Source organism: Bos indicus, chromosome 7, assembly GCF_029378745.1.
Source record: "Bos indicus isolate NIAB-ARS_2022 breed Sahiwal x Tharparkar chromosome 7, NIAB-ARS_B.indTharparkar_mat_pri_1.0, whole genome shotgun sequence".
Taxonomy (NCBI): Eukaryota; Metazoa; Chordata; class Mammalia; order Artiodactyla; family Bovidae; genus Bos; species Bos indicus.
Genome location: NC_091766.1, coordinates 50477813 through 50496939, shown reverse-complemented (window position 1 = coordinate 50496939; position 19127 = coordinate 50477813). Strand labels below are relative to the sequence as shown.

Genomic DNA, 19127 nt, shown 5'->3' with positions numbered 1-19127 from the left:
AATAAGACTCAATGATAGATCCTTCCAACAATTATTACCATAGCAACTTCTCAGCAAAACAATACCAATTTCTAATTCTGCAACATACTGGAAAACAAACACACACACAACCCCCACCCCAAACTACCCTGCTACTGAAAGTTACTGGCCCAAGAAAGGTGGAATGTCATGACAAAAGTAGTTTATTTCAAGTGATCCACATTCCTTCAGAATTGACATTTCAATATATTGCCCAGGGTTCTTTATAACACCAAATAATATTCATGAACTATTTTAAAAATATGTAAATGTCCAATACTTTTATCAGCCACATAAACAGAGTAAGATTCACAGGAGTTTTGTATGACTTTTAAAGTGTTTATTCTTTTAGAGTTATAATTCCCAGAAATTAAATTTTTGTGTAATACAACAGCATGTGTTTAGAAATATATACAGGAAGAACCACTGAATGTACCTCAGACTTCCTTATCTCAGGATTTCTCAATCTGGGAAATGACTGACATTTGGGGCAGGATAAATCTCTGTTGTGGGGGCCTGTCCTACACACTGTAGGATGTTCAGTAGCTCCCTGGTCTCTATCTACTAGATGTCAGTAGCACCCAGTAGCCTCCGAGCTGTGACAGTTAAAAATGTCTACAACGCCAAACGTCACCTGGTAGGCAAAACTATCCCTACTGAGAACCAATGCATTATCTCTAAGTAACACATTCTGAATTCTTTACAGATAAAATGATATGACATTTGGGGTTGAGTTTGAAATAATCCACAAAGGTGGAAGAGGTAATCAAGAATAAACACAAAATGACGGGTGATGGGACACATGGTGATATGTTGTAGACTACTGAATATCTGGATATATCTGAAATTTTCACTAAAATTTATTAGACACCTGGTGTCTCAGATGGTAAAGAGTATGCCTGCAATGTGGGAGACCGGGGTTGGATCCCTGCGTCTGGAATATACCTGGAGAAGGAAATGGCAACCCACTCCAGTATTCTTGCCTGGAAAATCCTATGGACGGAGGAGCCTGGGGGGCTACAGTTCATGGGGTCATAGAGTCAGACATGACTGAGCGACTTCACATTTTTGTGTACCTTTATATAGCCTGTTATGGTCAAAATAATGAAAAATTTTAAAGAAAAAAGTTAATTTGGCATTAACTTACAAAAATAAAGAGCCTCTTTCTACAACCAAACACTCCTACTGACTATAAAGAGAAACTCTCACCTACGTGCATCAAGGCAACACTGAGCTTCAGCGTCTTTACTAATAAAAACTTGGAAACAAAATGTCTATTATAGGAGGAATAAATTTTAAATATATTGTTGGAATATTTATATTCATTGAAAATGCATGCTATTTAAAATGTATACATTTCCATAACATCTATGTAAATTGACAACATCCAAAGCAGTATTATATGTTGTTTATGGGTAAAAAGCTGAAAATAAAAACTAAAAATGACATCTAGATCACTTCCCTGATTCTACCAGTGAATGTCCTTCCCATCCAAGCAAACCAAAGGTTTGTTCTCCAGAGAAGATAAAACATAAGATCTCAGAACTCAGAGACATGGAGCATAGTTAATGGCATGAATGATGTATGGAAATCAGAACGTTAAGTGAATGTTTACATACACACTTTGTCCTGAAAACATACACACAATGTCCTGAAAACATACACACAATGTCCTGAAAACATGGGAAGTTTGACCTATACATTCCAGGCAGGAGATGAAAAGACCCTTCTCAAGAAAAACTGACCAGCACAAGATAAAGAGCTATATGACTCACTGACATCAGTGATTCATCTGGAGAATAGCCCTGCCAGCAAACCATAGAGTTTCAGTTGCCAAACCTCACTCCCCTATGCTCAGACCCTTTAATCAGCTTTTTAATGCCCTATTCTAAAATAAGGATAAACAACAACAGTGAAAGAAACTGGCCATCTTCAACATCACTCAACATATAAAGACCAAAACAACGGGAAGAAAAAAAAAAGCAGGAAAAAGCAAAGACCATGCAGGGAGAAGAAAAAAGTTAAAAACTATCATGAATATCTTTAAAGCTAAGAGAAGCTACTGCTTCTATGAAATAAGAGGAAAATCCTTAAAACAAGCAAGCAAGCAAACATTCTGAGAAAGTCTTTCCAAAAAACAGATAAAAGATAAACATGGAAAACAGAAAATATAGGAAAACTAGCTCAAACACTCCCCAAATTTACCTGTAGATTCCATACAATCTCCATCAAAATTCCAACTGCCATTAAAAAAAACCTAGCAGAACCTAAAATTCATAGGGAATGCATGGGATCTAAAAAACCAAAACAGTCTTGGAAAAGAACAAAGTTGGAGGAGTCATACTTTCAAATTCCAAAACCTAATACAAAGCTACAGTATTCAAGACAGTATGGTACTGGCATAAGAAAAGACATACAGATCAATGAAACAGAATTGAGAGTCCAGAAATAAACCCATATATTTATGGCCAATTGGTTTTTGACACAGCTGCCAAAACAATTCAATGTGGGAAAGAATGATCTTTTCAACAAATGGTGCTAAGACAACTGGATATTTACATGCAAAAATGAACTCAGATGCCTACTGAACACTAGATATAAACATCAACTTAAAATGGATCAAAGACCACCATCCCATTCCATCAGGATGGTTACTATTAAAAAAAAAAAAAAAAAAAAAGGGCCAACAAACCAACCAAAAACAGAAAATATAAGTGCTGGTGAGGATGTGGAGAAATTGAAACCCTTGTGTATCACAAGCAGGGAGGGGGAGCAAGGGCTAAATGTAAAACAGTAGAGCCACTGTAGAAAACAATACAGTAGTTTCTCAAAAATTAAAAAATAATCACCATATGATCCTGCAATTCCACTTCTTGGTATATACCCAAAATAACTGAAAGGAGGATCTTTTAAACATACACCCATGCTGACTGCAGAATTACTCAGAAGAGCTAAAATGTGTAAATAACCCAAGTGTCCAACAGCAAATAAATGGATAGGCAAACATGGTATAAACACACAACAGAGTACTAAATAGCCTTAAAAAGGAAGGAAATTCTGACACTATAGAAGAATCTTGAGGACACTGTGCTAAGTGAAAAAAATCAGTCACAAAAAGAGAAATACTACTTCCATGAGTAACCAAGTCAAAATCATAGAGAGATAAAGTACAATGGTGGGTTCTTAAAGGCTAGGGAGAAAGGTAACTTTTGAAAAATGAATTCGGGAGACAGCAATGGTTGTACAACAATACAAATATATTTACTAGCAATGAACTGTATATTTAAAAACAGTGAAAATGGTAAATTTTATATGTATTTTACAAAAATTAAAAATTGGAAAACACAGATCAAAGATCTAAATATAAGAGTTATAGCTAAAAAACTCTTAGAAGGAAATAATTTTAAATATTTTAAATAAAATTACCATATGATCCAGCAATTCCACTCCTAGGTATATATCCAAGAGGAATGAAAATATGTTCACACAAAAATCTGAAGATAAATGTTCATAGCAGTATTATTCTTAATAGTTAAAAAATTAAAACAAACCAAATGCCCATCAACTGATAAACGGAAAAAGAAAACATGGTATATTCATACAATGGAATATTATTTAGTCAGAAAAAGGAATTAAGTACCGATACACGCTACAACTTGGATAACGTTGAAAACACTGCCTCAATGAAAGAAGCCAGATACAAAAGGTCATATGTTGTACGATTCTATTTATATGAAATGTCCATAATAAGCAAATCCATATAGACAGACCCAAAAAGACCAACTGAATGTCAAGCAAAACAAATGAAAATTGACCTACACACCAAACATCAGGAAATTTCACAATACTGGGGACAGAGAAAATCTGTAAGCTTCCAGAAAGGCAAGTGGTAACATATATAGGATCACAAATCAGAATAGTTTTGGACTTAACAGAAGCTAGAAGATAATGAAAATACTGATTATAAAAGTAAAAAGAGTGCCTCAGACTCTGAGATTCAAGTCATGTTCATGATTCAAATGCCAATACATTGTTACTTGTTCCTCAAAGTTTGAACAATTTTCTTAACCTTGTATTAATGTTGTATGTAACCTCAGGAAACTGACCTACTATAACCTCAGTGATGATATATTACTGCCTTGATATAATGGGTAAAGTAGAGGAGGTTGCACAACCATCACTAACAACAATGTACTTTTATCGAAACATGATTATTTCTAAATATATGCAAAGACCCCAAGCTCATAAATTATCAAGAGAACCCATGGTTGCTGACTAAACTTTAACACTGAAGCTAAATTAGGTAGGTCTGAATCTTAAGCTGGATAGTAAGCGCCTAGGTGTTGGTCATTACCAGTATCTAAAACTTACATAATAAAAGATTAAGCTTCAGGATTTTAAATTATGATTGTTTCCAATTATTTCTAAGAATGGAGATGAGTTTACACAGGCTTCTGGAATTACCAAAATTGTTTCATAATAATAACACTAAACTAAAATTATGGTTTTAGTCTTTTCAAAAAAAGGACTACAGAAAATGCCATATTCTCTAACTGGGAAAAGTGCTATGTGGTCACAGTCACTAGACTTGATTTTTCCATATCTGTTTTAAAAAACAATTAGCACTACTATTTTAAAGTTTTTAATCTAAATATTTATGTCAAATAAGTCCTGTATTTTGTTTTTTAAAAATAGGGAGGCTATCCACACTGGGATAGGCGTAACTCAGTGCAGGATGTCCAAGTCAGGAAGGACGGAGTTAAGAAGGGCACCCCTAGGAGAGAGGGGAGCAAAGAACAGTATCTATGCAGGAGGGCCACAGCAATGGGAAGTTGATTATACACAGAGGAACTGATCAAATGAGTAATTACATTAATGAAAGCCAAGTTTTTCACTGTAAGAAAAGGAATGTCAATATCGAAAAGAAAAAATACAGGATGAATCCTATGGTACTGGACTGGAATTAAGATTCATCAGTGTAAATTCATGGTCTCTGATACACAGAGAGAAAAGCAAATCTACACATTCACATATTCCCTAGCTACATCCACTAATTACACTGAGAAAGTGTGGAAACAGTGAGATTCCAAAAGCAATCAGCATACCTAGATGATTACAGAGCTAGAGCAGGGAAAGTGTAAGAAAAAGGAGGAAACATCTTTTGTGCCAGAACTTAAAGAAGTGCTCAACTGATGGGGAAAAAAGCAAACTGGGGACAAGTTGAGCATTAAAGTAAATGATAGTAATCTAGTATAACTCACATGAATTAAAAACAAGAAAGCACGAGTTCACACAAATATAAATTTTAAAATGAATAAATTAAAACTTCTGAGTAAGCGCATGGTACCCAAATTGGCTCCCAGTGATCTTTAACTCCTGGTATTCACTCCCATATTCACTCCTCTGCCACACTGCCCTGGGGGGGAATCTGTGAGGTCAACAGAACACAGTAGAAGTCATGGTATGTTGCTTCTGAGATTAAGTTAATAAAAGATACTCCAGCTTTCACTTGGCTGCTCCATCTCTGGCAGATCACTCTGAGGGAACCCAGCGCTATGTCTCAAGTACACTCAGGCAGCCCTCAGTGGGGAGAAATGTATGTGGGGAGGAGATGAATCTGTAAGTCCAGCAACCCATAAAGAACTGAGATCTGCCAATAACCACGGGACCCTGAGCCAGAACCACCAAGCTCTAAGCAGCTAAGTTTTAGGGTATTTTCTTATGCAGCAATAGATAAATTAAAAAAAAAACAACAACACAGAAGAAGTACATATATTCAAAGTGTCTCTGAACAAATTATTTACTCATTATAAAGGGGAAAAAAAGTAACTTCATAGTATGAAACCCTGGTAGATACCCCCTTAATCAAGTGACAGAAGTGAAAATTCTCCATAATGGGTCAAACTAAAATTGAATAGTACCTGACAGGATGGAATGAAAAAAATGAACCAAAATCACGCATCACTAGATAGGATGCAGAGAGGGAAAGAGTAATGCTTCTGTGACATTCCTAACAAAGATGCGTGACCTAAACCTAATCTTGAGGAAATAGCAGAAAAACACAAACTGAGGGACATTCTACAAAATAACTGGACTCTAATCTTTAAAAGTGTCAAGGCCATGAAGCAAAGGAAAGACTAAGGAACCAAAGGAAACTAAACGAGTAACTATGGACTGGATCCTTTTCTACAAAGCACATTATTGGAACAACTGGAAAAACTTAAACGGGGTCTGAGGATTAGATTGCAGTAATATTTCAATGGAAATTTCCTAATTTTGATGTCCATGTTTGTAAGAAACATACATTAAAGTATTCAGGGTTGATGAGTCATCATGTTGGTACCTTACTCTGAAATGGTCAAAGAAAAAGATGTTCTAGGTATTGTATTTGCAACTCCCTGTAGGTCTGAGACTGTTTCAGAATTTTAGAAAGTTAAAAACAGAAAAGCCTAAAGGCAACTACAATCTAAAACAGTCATTTATTAGAATTTGGGGATTAGATGGTACACTGCATTGAATGCTCCTCAAAATGACATGTGACACATCTTAATTCCTATCACCTATAAATGTTACTTTAGTTAGAAAAAGGGTCTTTGTAAACATACTTAAAATTAAGGATCTTGAGATAAGATCATCCTAGATTACCTGGATGGGCCCTAAGTATCCTTTTAAAAGACAAAAGAGAAACCACACACAGAGAAAGTAGTGTGAAGACAAGGCAGAGACTGAAGTGATGTGGCCACAAACCAAGGAATGCTTACAGTCACCAGAAGCTGGAAGAAGGAAGGAAGGATTCTCCCACATAGCTTCCAGAGGGTGTGTGGCTCTGCTGGTATGCTGATTTTGGATTTTTGGCCTCCAAAACTGTGAGAGAATAGATTTCTGCTGTTTTAAGCTACTCAGTAATTTATTGTGTCATTTATTACAGCAGCCCTACGAAGCTGATACAGCTGGTGTACATGAGGACATTTAATCTAAAGAAAATCACTCACTCCCAATAGTACACTATTATTTTAAGAAATCTATTTCTAAACTATTATCACTGTGGCTTCTGTAAAATTCAGCTTTGATTTCAAATTTTTTTATCTGATATAGGCCCTTAAAAAGTTGACGAAGGAGTGTTATGATTTAAACAGGTACTGACGTTCTGCAAGTGGCAGGGGCGGGGAGGGGTATGTGCTCAAAGGACAGAAGCAGATACTTCTATCACAAGATACTGTTAAGAAAATTGTTCTTACATCTAAGCTTACAAAAACATCACATGTACTGGAAATATATTAAGATTACAATAGATAGTTTATTGAAGAAAAAATTTGGAATTCAATCCCTTTTTCCGATTAGAAGTATTATAAAACATAATTTTTACAACATCAGGGTGTACATTTTTTTCCTTCTTTTTTGACTGGGGTGGCAACAAAGTAAAATGGAAAACACTTATCACTGACACCATCTAAGATTTCAAGATTCTGCCAATTTCACAGGTCAACATTACTGGGCAATTAAGCCAGTGGTAATTAATATTAACAACTATCTTTTATGTGGTCCATATTTCCTTTCTACTCATCCCTTACAGGCTTGCAAAGTATATGACATTATCCTCATTCTATAGGCAAGAAAGCTGAGACCAAAGAAAATCAGTGAAGTAACTTGCCTAAGGCCACACACACAGGGTTAGAACATGACTGAGTAGACATGGAGCTCCAAAATTCTACTAGTTTTTCCACCATACTACTTGCTGTTGACATTCACTAAATGCTGCTGGCAAAAACTGAATGCCTACTATGTGTCAGGTACTGGGAATATAATGAATAAGACAGGGACTTTGCCCAGAAGAATTCAGTCTAGAGGGGGTAATAATCAATCATGTCTATATACTAAGAAACAGTTCTATAGTAGAACCCTATTGCCTGCATGCCTGGGGCATGCTTCACAGAGAAGTGGTCTGTTGGATATCCAAGGATGAATAAGAATTCAGAAGGAGGAGGGGGTGGGTTGAGAAGGCATACAGAAAAGCACAAAGACTAAAGGAAAATAATTCTGAGAACTGTTTCAATTACAGTAGTATTTCTTATGAGATGCTAACATGTATTACAGGGATAAAGATGGCAATATTTTTGTCCTAAATTTTACCTATCTTTAATACGTGTTTTTAAGAAATACTACATATTTACACTAATATAAAGCAGTAATATGCCTCAAGAAATTTGCACACTACAAAGCAAATTATATCTATGCTCTGATGCACAAACAGCATTTAACCATGGGTATTATCTATTTAACTTCAGTGATTTATTCTGATTATAATACACATTTGAAAAGTTATTTAATCAAAGCATATTGAACACTAATATTTCTACTATACCAATTCATTCCCTATGGGCCTATAGCTAGAATATGGAAGTTTTAAAGGAAAAACAGAGTCCTTTCTTAAACCCAAAAATAACAGATTATTTTAAAATAAAGATAAGTAAAGCAAATACTTTTTTTTTTAATTAAGTGACCTGTCTGTCCATGAGACAATAATGTTGGTAGTAGTCTAACTGCATGAATATTGCAAAATATGCAACTTTAATTCTTTCTTTCGCTGCAGTGCACCTGTTTAAAACAAATGTCGCAGTATACTGTAATGAAAACAACACAGAGTAACACATCTTTTTTTGGCCACACTAAGTGGCTTGTGGGATCTTAGGTCCCTATCCAGTGATTGAACCCAGGTGAAAGTGGGTGTGAAATGAGCAGTGAAATTGAGGGATCCTAATTACTGGACCACAGGGAATTCTCAACAGTAACACATTTAATGCAGCATCTGATGATGATCCCTTTTATTTTCTTAAAATACTCTTCTTAGTTGTTACTTTACAGCAAAATGACAGTGAACAATACTTCCTCTTAATGTATTTTGTTTGTAAATAATTTCCCTATTTTTGTGCTTATAATATTATATATTAATTTATCTGGGGTCATGTGTGCTGTCAATTTTAATCCAAGTATACATTATTTCATGAACTCTTATTTGTATCCATCAATAATATTAATTTAAAATTATTCTAAAAAAGTTAGGAAACACTAACTTTATTAGAACACTAGATATGCAGAAGGAGGAAACAGTTTATCAGAAGCCGAGGGAAATGAGTAATAATCACATCAACTGTTACAGAAATTAAATAAAAACTGAGGTATCCATTGCATCTGGCAATAAAGTAATCATCAGTGACCTTACTGAACAGTTCCAAAACAGTGAATAGACACTATTCTGTCAAGAATTTTGGCACTGAAATGTCAGAGATGGAAGCGTTAAAGAAGAGGAAGGAAAGGAATCAGCTCTAGTTGGGGAGAGGAGGTTAAAAGCTTTTTTTTTTTTTTTTTAAGGAGGAAAGTCTTAAATAAGTTTGGATACTGAGAGGAGTCAAAGAAGAGAGAACTAGGAGAACAGGGACAATTACTAGAGAGCAAGGACCTGGCAAAAGAATAGGATGAATAGCAAAAGTTAGCTTGCAATGAGAAAAGCAGAGCTTCTCCCGAGACAACAGGGAAGAAGAGTGATGGCCAAGGTATATTTGGAGCAATGGTTGGCTCCCTGGTCAAGACTGAATGCATCTGAATCCTGGCTCCTCATATCATAGCCATATAATCACAGGCAAGTTTGTTTACTTCTCCAAGCCTCCATTTTCTCTTCTAACCTGAGAACAGAATTCTCACAGGGTTGTTCAGAAGATTCAGTCATTCTGATGCACACTGAGTACTCTGAAGATTGTAGCTGTGAGGTCTGGTTTTTCTTTTTTCTTTTTAAAGTCTTCAAAGGAAATTTGAAAGGATTCATGCAGATTTCTATTTTCTCTACAGAATAGGTAATTGGGTCACCTACTGAGATTAAAACAGACTGTTTAAGGAGGTAGGACAGTGATTCTTAGTCTTTTGGAGAGATTAAAAAACCCATTTGACTATGATGAAAGATATATGGAGGATAGAACACCCAAAATTTACATAGTTTCTTATTTTTCTGCTTTATGGGAATTAAAACACTGAAAAACAAAACAAAAATGGCATTGTTTTAAGGGAATTCATAGACACCTCTCCAACAATAAAAAGAGATGCCAAAGGTAAAATCTTCTGGTTCCAGAGCATAAATACTCAATTGTTTGAACAAAAGAAAAAATTGCATTCCCTGGGATTACACCCCTAATGACTGTGTAAGGGTACAGTGCCTGCCAGAAAAGACACTGAGCAGTCAAGAAATCCAGGTTCTTAATCCGGCCCTACTAAGTCACATGGCCTTTTTAGGCCGTAGCTCTGAGATGTGATGCAGAGCTAAAATTTTATGATTCTATTACTTGAAATCTCACTTGATTGTGTATACTGAAGAAGAAACGGTACTTTATTTTTCTATGTAATATTTTTAACATGGTTTTGAAGGTTAGCCTGGGAACCTCACCACCGAAACTTTATTTCTACAGAAAAAACAAGTGTGCGCCTTCAATTTTGGGATGAGGCTGCAAAGGTTGCTGGCAGCATCAAGCATGAGTCAGGTATTCCTATCCTGAGAACTGCCTAGGATATTTTAGCAGCCTTCTCTCTCTGGACTAAAATATCCAGAATTGGACTTTGTCAAAACTTCCTCCTTGTCAGTCAGCAGTACAGTAATACACTTTGGGAGATTTTAAACACCCACACACCCACCCCACTTTGGGAGACTTACACACACACATACACAACCCCCCCCACCCCCACACACCCCTAGATTTATGAAGTTAATGAAGGCTGTTTAAATTATATTTAAATAGCAACCCCAAACGAGCCAAAGAAAGTTTCTCAACTCAACAAACCTTTGTGAAGCAACGAATCGTTTCTAAAGGAAAAAAAAATCTTCCCAGAGATTTCAAGAAGCTTATCTTGTGGAATAAGAAGGGATGTCTGTTTTCCAATATATAACTAATACAGTCATCTTCTGTCAACCACTTATTATATTAAAGTTCCAAATACTCCACAAGACTATTTGCTAATTTGTTTCATCATTTTGACTGGAATAAACTGAATCCTTACCTCTGATAAGATTAATGTAATGTATCATATCACACTTCTATTTTAAAATAATCTTGAAACTAGTACTATTATGATATTACAACTCCCTTCCCATATCCTTAAAATTCATCCTTTGGTAACTGGCAATCGTAGATATTTTGAAAGTATGTAGTCTACAGAAAGATGATTCATAACATGAAACAGATTACAATGAAGAGTAAGTTGTAAGCATCTGCCTGGGATCAATGTGTCTACTAAAATGGTTTTTCCTACAACCATAACCATACAAAACTTCACTGAAGAAGTTAACTAAAAGTTTACCCCAAAAATTACTTAATTGTGCCTATTTACATAAAGCAGTACTTCCAAACTTTGAAAAAGACAGAAAGTATGGTTCAAATGATTTAATCCTTACGTTCCTGGTTACTTGCTGAACCTCAATCTTTTGTTAATTTTAATTCATACATTAAACTGGTACCTACCAATCTACCAAAAAAAGTGTGGAGGTGTCTTTTGGTTTTGCTGTCCTTGTTTTTAATTTGAATTGGTTGCCAGAACTCTGGTTTTGTGGCTTACCTCAAAAAAAAAAAAAAAAAAAAAATCTGGTAACTTTGGGCACAGATCCTGGCAATAGCAACATTTGGAGGGAGCTGAATAGCAGCTGCCCTCTTCTAAAAGCATGTGCAATTTCTAGTTCCCTCCAATTCCCTTTGCTCACTTTGGTTACCTGCCTAGTCATCAGAGTTTGAAATTTTATTTTACTGGAATATTAACTAACTGACTGGGGTTTTCAGGAAATTTAAGATGCTTTAATCATAGAAATACAGTAAATCAAGCGGTAGTCCTGGCATTAAAGCTATGTATACCAAATGTTAATTATATCTAGCAGGACATCATTAAAATGTACAAGTCACTATTATTGTTAAGAGCTTTTAGTATCCTAACTTTGGTCTGTCTTCAATTCCTCATGATATTTAGCCTTTTACTCCTCCTCAAAATAAAGAAATTTACCCTGTATTTCAATATTGTGGCACTGTAAGAGCACAAAAAAGCCTCCTGCACTGTATAACAAAAGTAAAGAAGAAAAACAGGAAGCAAGTTTAAAAAAAAGGTCTCTGATCAGTCAAACAGACCACACAGTTCACAAAACACATGAAGCCCTCTTCACTCAGAGCCTACTGGATCTTATTTTAGACATAATTTTAATAAGCTCAGTGATCTGGTTTCCCAGCCCACAACAGATGAGACGCAGCCAACTGGAAAAAGGCTGGGGGTGGTGCTGCTAGAGGCAGACACTCAAAGCATCAAAATCAAAGCTGAAGACCCATAATGTCAGCAGAAAACCTCAAAATGTAGCAGGCCGGGGCCATTTGGTGTAGATACAAACCATACCAAAGGGTCCCAAACCCTTCATGGAACCATAATGGATGTTCAAAATGAAAACTCTTTGGTAAACTCTGTTAAAGCATATACGACCTTAAAGTTTCTATCAAAATAAAGTCCATCAAGAGCTTTTTCCAAAAAAGTCATGGCATTTAAAGGACTGTGAGATTCACACAACACTATTACCCTTTGTCAATGAAACACAAGACAAAGAATTCCTGAAGCTGCCTTGGTCAAAAGTATTTGTTCTTAATAAAATTTTATTAGAACCCAGATGCAGTAGTTCATGCTATCCGAAGTTGTGAGGTATTTAAACAGAACTACTTTCTCAGAGAGTAGTAACTGGGAAGATTCAAGACTAAGACCAATTATGTAAGCCAAGTCTGTCTTTGGGGGACTGCACCGCAGATACATTACTAGTGCTGAGGGTGAGATAGGACTGGTCTTATCCATAGCTAGGTTAAGTCTGTATTCAATTTAAAATTAGTGTTATACAAAATGCTTGGGGGAAAAAAATCTTCATTTTATTTTCACAATATTATTGACTAGTATGTATACCAAAAATTAAGTTTATTTTTCAAATCCCTGGCAGTCTAAGTTGAGCCATACTTTGAGGACAGTTCTAGATTATAAACCAGGTGAAAAAAGGTTAATAAAAAAACTTGAGTTTTAAAAGTTCAAATAATCATGGTATACACTTGATTTTTCTTACTAAAATTTTAATAAAGGTATCTTTTAGAGAAAAATCTAGCAAACATGCATTATCTCAAAAGAAGGCAAGGAAGACGATTAAAATGCATGTTTTGAGTGCTATTTCCTTCTCTAAAAAAACCTCCATAGCACACATATCACTCAGAGTAGAGATTAAGGGCTATATCTCTTGATCTGTAAGTGATCACACATTATATTTATTCTTCTTCAGGTTTTAAAAGTGCACAATCTTCTACAAGTATAATCTCAAGTTGATAACTTCTCAATTAGTCCTCAAGAATCTATTAACTCCTTCAAGCCTTAAAAATGCTATTATTTACTTGCATAACTTGTCCTCAGTGTGCTCCTGCCCCTTAAAAAGTTTCAAAAGAGCTCTACTTAGGGATGAGCTTCTTTTAACAAACAATCTGCTTCACTTTAGTACAAGATTTACTGTCTAAAGTCTGCCCTTTTTCATTTGATGGAAATCAAAGTCAAAAGAAGTTGGTGAGGATCTAACCTAATTTACAATAACCACTGGGATTAATTCCACAGGAAAGGTCTTTGATCAAGAATAAAACCAGGACCAACTGCTGAACTCAAGTGTTTAAACTGACCAGATCTCCATTTTTACTGAGTTCTCTTCCCCCTTGCATCTCCATCCCATCCTAGATAATGTATCCCAGGATCTACTACTTACTGGCTAGAGGTTTAGTACAGCCTCTCCAAGTAGCCAAGTCAAACACGAAACAAATCATCAGTGCCGCTTCCCCCCTCTAAGTAAAAAAGATAGTGAGAGATAATAGGAGGTTATAATATTAGAAGGAAGCGAAAAAACCCTAAATTTTAAGCGAAGTCCATAATCTAGAAGCAACATTACAAAAGCTTCCGTAGAGACAACTACAGATAACCCTTCATTTTAAAGGGCAAAGAAATCTTTTCTAATGGAAAAATCTAGCAAAATCCCTTTTACATTAAAAGGATCTCCCAGAAAACATCACCTAATTTAAGCGTTAAAACCCATTTTGCGAAGAGAATGTAAAAGGAAACTTTGTGAAATTCTCTCCAGTGGTTTTCAAATGTTCAGGTTTCTACCTCTACCCTTGACAATACCCTTTCTATTAAATCCACTCCTGCAAACTGAAGTATGTTTCTGACTACATTTGGCAACCTCACGGAATAAAATGCTTCTCCCTCCACCTCCCTCCTTCCTTATAAAAGTCATGCTTATTTCCTCAACTTCCTACTTAGTTTCTGGACGAGCAGAGTGGACGGAAGCGTGCGGCCGCTAAACGGCAAGCGAACTCAAGAAATATTTCTGGATCGGACAAAAAGGTTTCCTCATACGGGTCCCAAGCTCAAGGGGTTCTGCGGAGTGAACCTAGGCAGGTGGGGATAGGGGGTGCACAGGCGGAGATGGGGCACAGAGCCCTTTCGACCTCCGTCGATGGGGCCTTCCAACGCTCCAGTTCCAGCACCCCCTCCTGGCACAGCCGGACAATGGCCCTCTGGCACAGCAGTCCCAGGCCGGGGAGAGGCCCTGGGACTCCATACCACGCGGGGCCTAGAAAGGAGGCCGGGAAGGAACGTTGAACCGGCGAGCATACCTCCGGCCTAAGTGCGGGCAGCGCGCCGGGGCCTCTACGGGCGCCATCACTGGGAGTGGGGTGTGAAGGCCGCCCGGCCGGGCCATCGCCAACAGCCCGGTCCGAAGAAGCCGGGAGTCCGGCGGAGAAGACGGCGGGAAGTGCAGGCCGCAGCCAGCTCGGCGGACCCGCCTAGCTGCCCGAACACACAGCCGATCCCTGGCCGCTTACCTTATGGATTCTCTTCAGAGCCATCGTGGGAGGTGGGTGGCGGCGGCCCCGGGGCGGGGACGGGGGCAGGGGAGGGACGGGGAAGGGGCGAGGGGGCGCGAGGCCTCCTCGGTGATTGCGGATCGGCCGGAGAAGATGGGGAGGGCCGGAGAAGATGGGGAGTTCCGGAGCGCGGGTCCGGCGGGACGGACTTATGGCCGGGGCCAACTCGGCTCCTGAGCCTGCCGCAGCGGTCACCGCATCACCCGGCGGCGGCCCCTTTATGCGCTGCCGCCCGAGCCGCCGCCGCCGCCGCTGCCGCCGCCACCGCGGTAGCTGCCTCTTCCTTCTAGGCTCAGCGCCGCCTCCTCAGCCGCCGCGGATCCCTCCGCCGGGGAGCAAGAGCTCAGGCCTCGGGCTCGGCCGGCGGCTCTGGGTAGGACAGCCGGAGGGACTGCCTGCTGCAGGTGGACCGAGAGACGCGCGGGCGGGCGGCGCCGCCGGGGTGGGGCAGCCGGAGCGCGGGGTGGGCCCAGGACGAGGGGCAGGTCGGGAGAGCGGGGATTGGCGGGCCGGGGGAAGGGAGGGCCGGGCCGCGCCGGCGGCGGAGGGATACGGGCCGCCCCTGTGTACCTCACGCGCCGTCGCTGTCGCTGCCGCGGACGGCGAGAGGATGACGCCGCGAAGCGCAGAGGAGAAATCTCGCGAGACCTGTGGCGCGGGTCGCAGAGGCTTGCCAGTAGTGGTCCTTGATCGCCTTGCCTGTGGGCTCTCGGCTCTCATTCGCGTGATACATGAGATGAATAAACGTTTAAAAGCGAATGTTTTCCAGATCACTCGACCGTCCCCATAGCATAAACCTACCGGGGAAGAGCACGTAGGGCCATAGGAGGAAAGGACTTGTCCAAGGTCACACAGCTCCACAGTGGCATAGCTTGGGACTTCCCTCAAGTCTAGAGTCTGGTCAAATCTCTCTCGGGAAGCCGCGTGATAACAGCCTGGGCACCTGCGGGACTATGGTTCTACATGCACACCGCCGGCAGCCCTGAGATGGTTTTCCCCAGGAAGGCCCCAAGTAAGTGACAATTTGAATGTCTCCCAGTCTCTGGCTTGTCAGGAGAGGTGCTCCACTTGAATTGTTACAAATAAGCAATAAAGCTGTTCAGTTCAGTTCAGTCCCTCAGTCGTGTCCAACTCTTTGCGACCCCATGAATCGCAGCACACCAGGCCTCCCTGTCCATCACCAACTCCCGGAGTTCACTCAAACTCAAGTCCATCGAGTCGGTGATGCCATCCAGCCATCTCATCCTCTGTCGTCCCCTTCTCCTCCTGCCCCCAATCCCTCCCAGCATCAGGGTCTTTTCCAATGAGTCAGTTGTTCGCATGAGGTGGCCAAAGTATTGAAGTTTCAGCTTTAGCATCAGTCCTTCAATGAACACCCAGGACTGATCTCCTTTAGGATGGACTGGTTGGATCTCCTTGCAGTCCAAGGGACTCTCAAGAGTCTTCTCCAACACCACAGTTCAAAAGCATCAATTCTTCGGCGCTCAGCCTTCTTCACAGTGCAACTCTCACATCCATACATGACCACTGGAAAAACCATAGCCCTGACTAGACGGACCTTTGTTGGCAAAGTAATATCTTTGCTTTTGAATATGCTATCTAGGTTGGTCATAACTTTCCTTCCAAGGAGTGAGCGTCTTTTAATTTCATGGCTGCAGTCACCATCTGCAGTGATTTTGGAGCCCAGAAAAATAAAGTCTGACACTGTTTCCACTGTTTCCCCATCTATTTGACATGAAGTGATGGGACCAGATGCCATGATCTTTGTTTTCTAAATGTTGAGCTTTAAGCCAACTTTCACTCTTCTCTTTCACTTTCATCAAGAGGCTTTTGAGTTCCTCTTCACTTTCTGCCATAAGGGTGGTGTCATCTGCATATCTGAGGTGATAGATATTTCTCCCGGCAATCTTGATTCCAGCTTATGCTTCTTCCGGCCCAGCGTTTCTCATGATGTACTCTGCATATAAGTTAAATAAGCAGGGTGACAATATACAGCCTTGACGTACTCCTTTTCCTATTTGGAACCAGTCTGTTGTTCCATGTCCAGTTTGAATTGTTGCTTCCTGACCTGCATATAGGTTTCTCAAGAGGCAGGTCAGGTGGTCTGGTATTCCTATCTCTTTCAGAATTTTCCACAGTTTATTGTGATCCACACAGTCAAAGGCTTGGCATAGTCAATAAAGCAGAAATAGATGTTTCTCTGGAACTCTCTTGCTTTTTCAATACCTCAGCAAAAAACTTGCACAATGTGTGCCCCAATAATTAAAACCAACTTTACGTTCAGCTCACCATCAAAAGCAAGCTTAGAAAACCTATTCTGGATAGCACTGAAACATGTAAATTATCATATGTGAAACTGATCACAAGTGCAAGTTCAATGCATGAGACAGGGTGCTCAGGGCTGGTGCATTGGGATGACCCTGAGGGATGGGATGGAGAGGGAGGTGGGAGGGGGGTTCAGAATGGGGAATACATGTTCACCCATGACTGATTCATGTCAATGTATAGCAAAACCCACTACAATATTGTAAAGTAATTAGCCTCCAATTAAAATAAATAAATTTTTTAAAAAGAAAACTTATTCTGGGATTACTTTTAAAAGATAGAGGCAAAAAGTGAGTTCACTGAGCAACTACTCTGTGTGGAGCCCTGCAACCAGGACCAGAGAAATATAAGGCTGACTGGTTTTATAAGGCCTGGTCTGGGAGATGCTTTTTACCTGGTTGAGGACCCTGAAGACACAAAGAATAATAAGTAATATTCTTCTGGGCAGTGATGACTACATTCCCAAGTCTCCCCCAGAGGTTCCTGATTCTAAATCTGTTCTTTCCTCTGTCTGGAAGGCACCTTAAAGATCACTGATTAAGAGAGGAGAAACTGGAGCCCCTAAGGAAAAGGATCTTTCTAAAAGTCATGCCATAAGTCAGCCGCAAAACTTTTAACGCCTAACCTACTAAATACAGGTTGGACCCATAAGGCAGGGCCACCATGGATCCAGTGTCAAAGAAGGGCAAAGCTATGTCCAATAGCCCAGGATGGATAGGTTTTAGGTTGGAGGTAGAGAGGAAGATTCCAAAGTCCTAAATCTTTTCTTCCTAAGAACTGTAATGGGGGAGGTACAAAAATGCTCATTGGTCACATTTTTAAAACTTTTTTTCAACAATACTTTGCATTAAAAAATAATTTACATTTTTCATTACAAGAAATACAGATAAGGAAATAAGCAATACAGATAATACAGATAAGCAAAAGGAAGGAAATAAAAGTCTACTATACTCCCATCATCCAACAATTAACCATTTGTGACATTTGGTTTTTGTCCTTTCTGTGTTTTCCCATTATATATAAATATATACTTTTCTTTGAAAATGTAGGATCATACCATTATACTATTTCGTCATATACCTGTTTAAAAAAAAAATATGGACTTAAGGTGTACAACATGTTGATTTGATATAGGTAAACATAATGGCATGATTACAGTCACGACAGTTAACTTCTCTATTCATTTTGTGTGTGTGTAGTGAAAACACCTGAAATTTTGGTAATTTACTTTTAAAAAATATTTGTTTTAGTTGGAGGATAATTGCTATACAATATTGTGCTAGTTTCTGCCACTTATCGACATGATATCATCCATAGGTATGTATATGTCCCCTCCCTCCTGAACCTCCCTCCCATCCCCTACCCCATCCCACTCTAGGTTGTCAGGTAACTTACTTTTAAAATAAAAAATATATGGCGAATCTTCCTGTGTCAAGACATATTTTTCTTATATTTTAATGGTTGTATATTCCATCATAAATGTACCATATTTAATTGTCACATTTTGGGGGACATTTAAGTTGTTTTAATATTTTTACTATTAAAAATATTACTATATGGAACTTCCCTGGTGATCCAGTGCCTAAGACTCCATGATCCCAGAGTGGGGGGCCCTGGTTCGATTTCTGGTCAAGGAACTAGATTCTTCCATGCTACAACTAAGAGTTCATATGCTGCAACTAACAACTGATGCAATCAAATAAATAAATAAATATTAACAATGGAACAATTGACTGGTTCAAAACCAGGAAAGGAGTACATCAAGGTTGTATTGTATTATACTGTCACCCTGCTTATTTAACTTATATACAGAGTACATCATGCAAAATGCCA

The 19127-nt window shown here is 39.0% G+C and overlaps 1 protein-coding gene across 1 annotated transcript in view; it reads right to left on the bottom strand.

Moving 5' to 3' along the window:
* The window catches only part of UBE2D2 (ubiquitin conjugating enzyme E2 D2), a 43363-nt gene extending 27910 nt beyond the window's left edge, over positions 1 to 15453 (bottom strand). The window contains exon 1 of the mRNA XM_019965035.2: positions 14928 to 15453. Coding sequence (XP_019820594.1) covers positions 14928 to 14951 — 24 coding nt within the window. The 5' untranslated portion in view covers positions 14952 to 15453. The remainder of the gene's footprint in view (positions 1 to 14927) is intronic.
* Positions 15454 to 19127: the final 3674 nt, after the last annotated feature.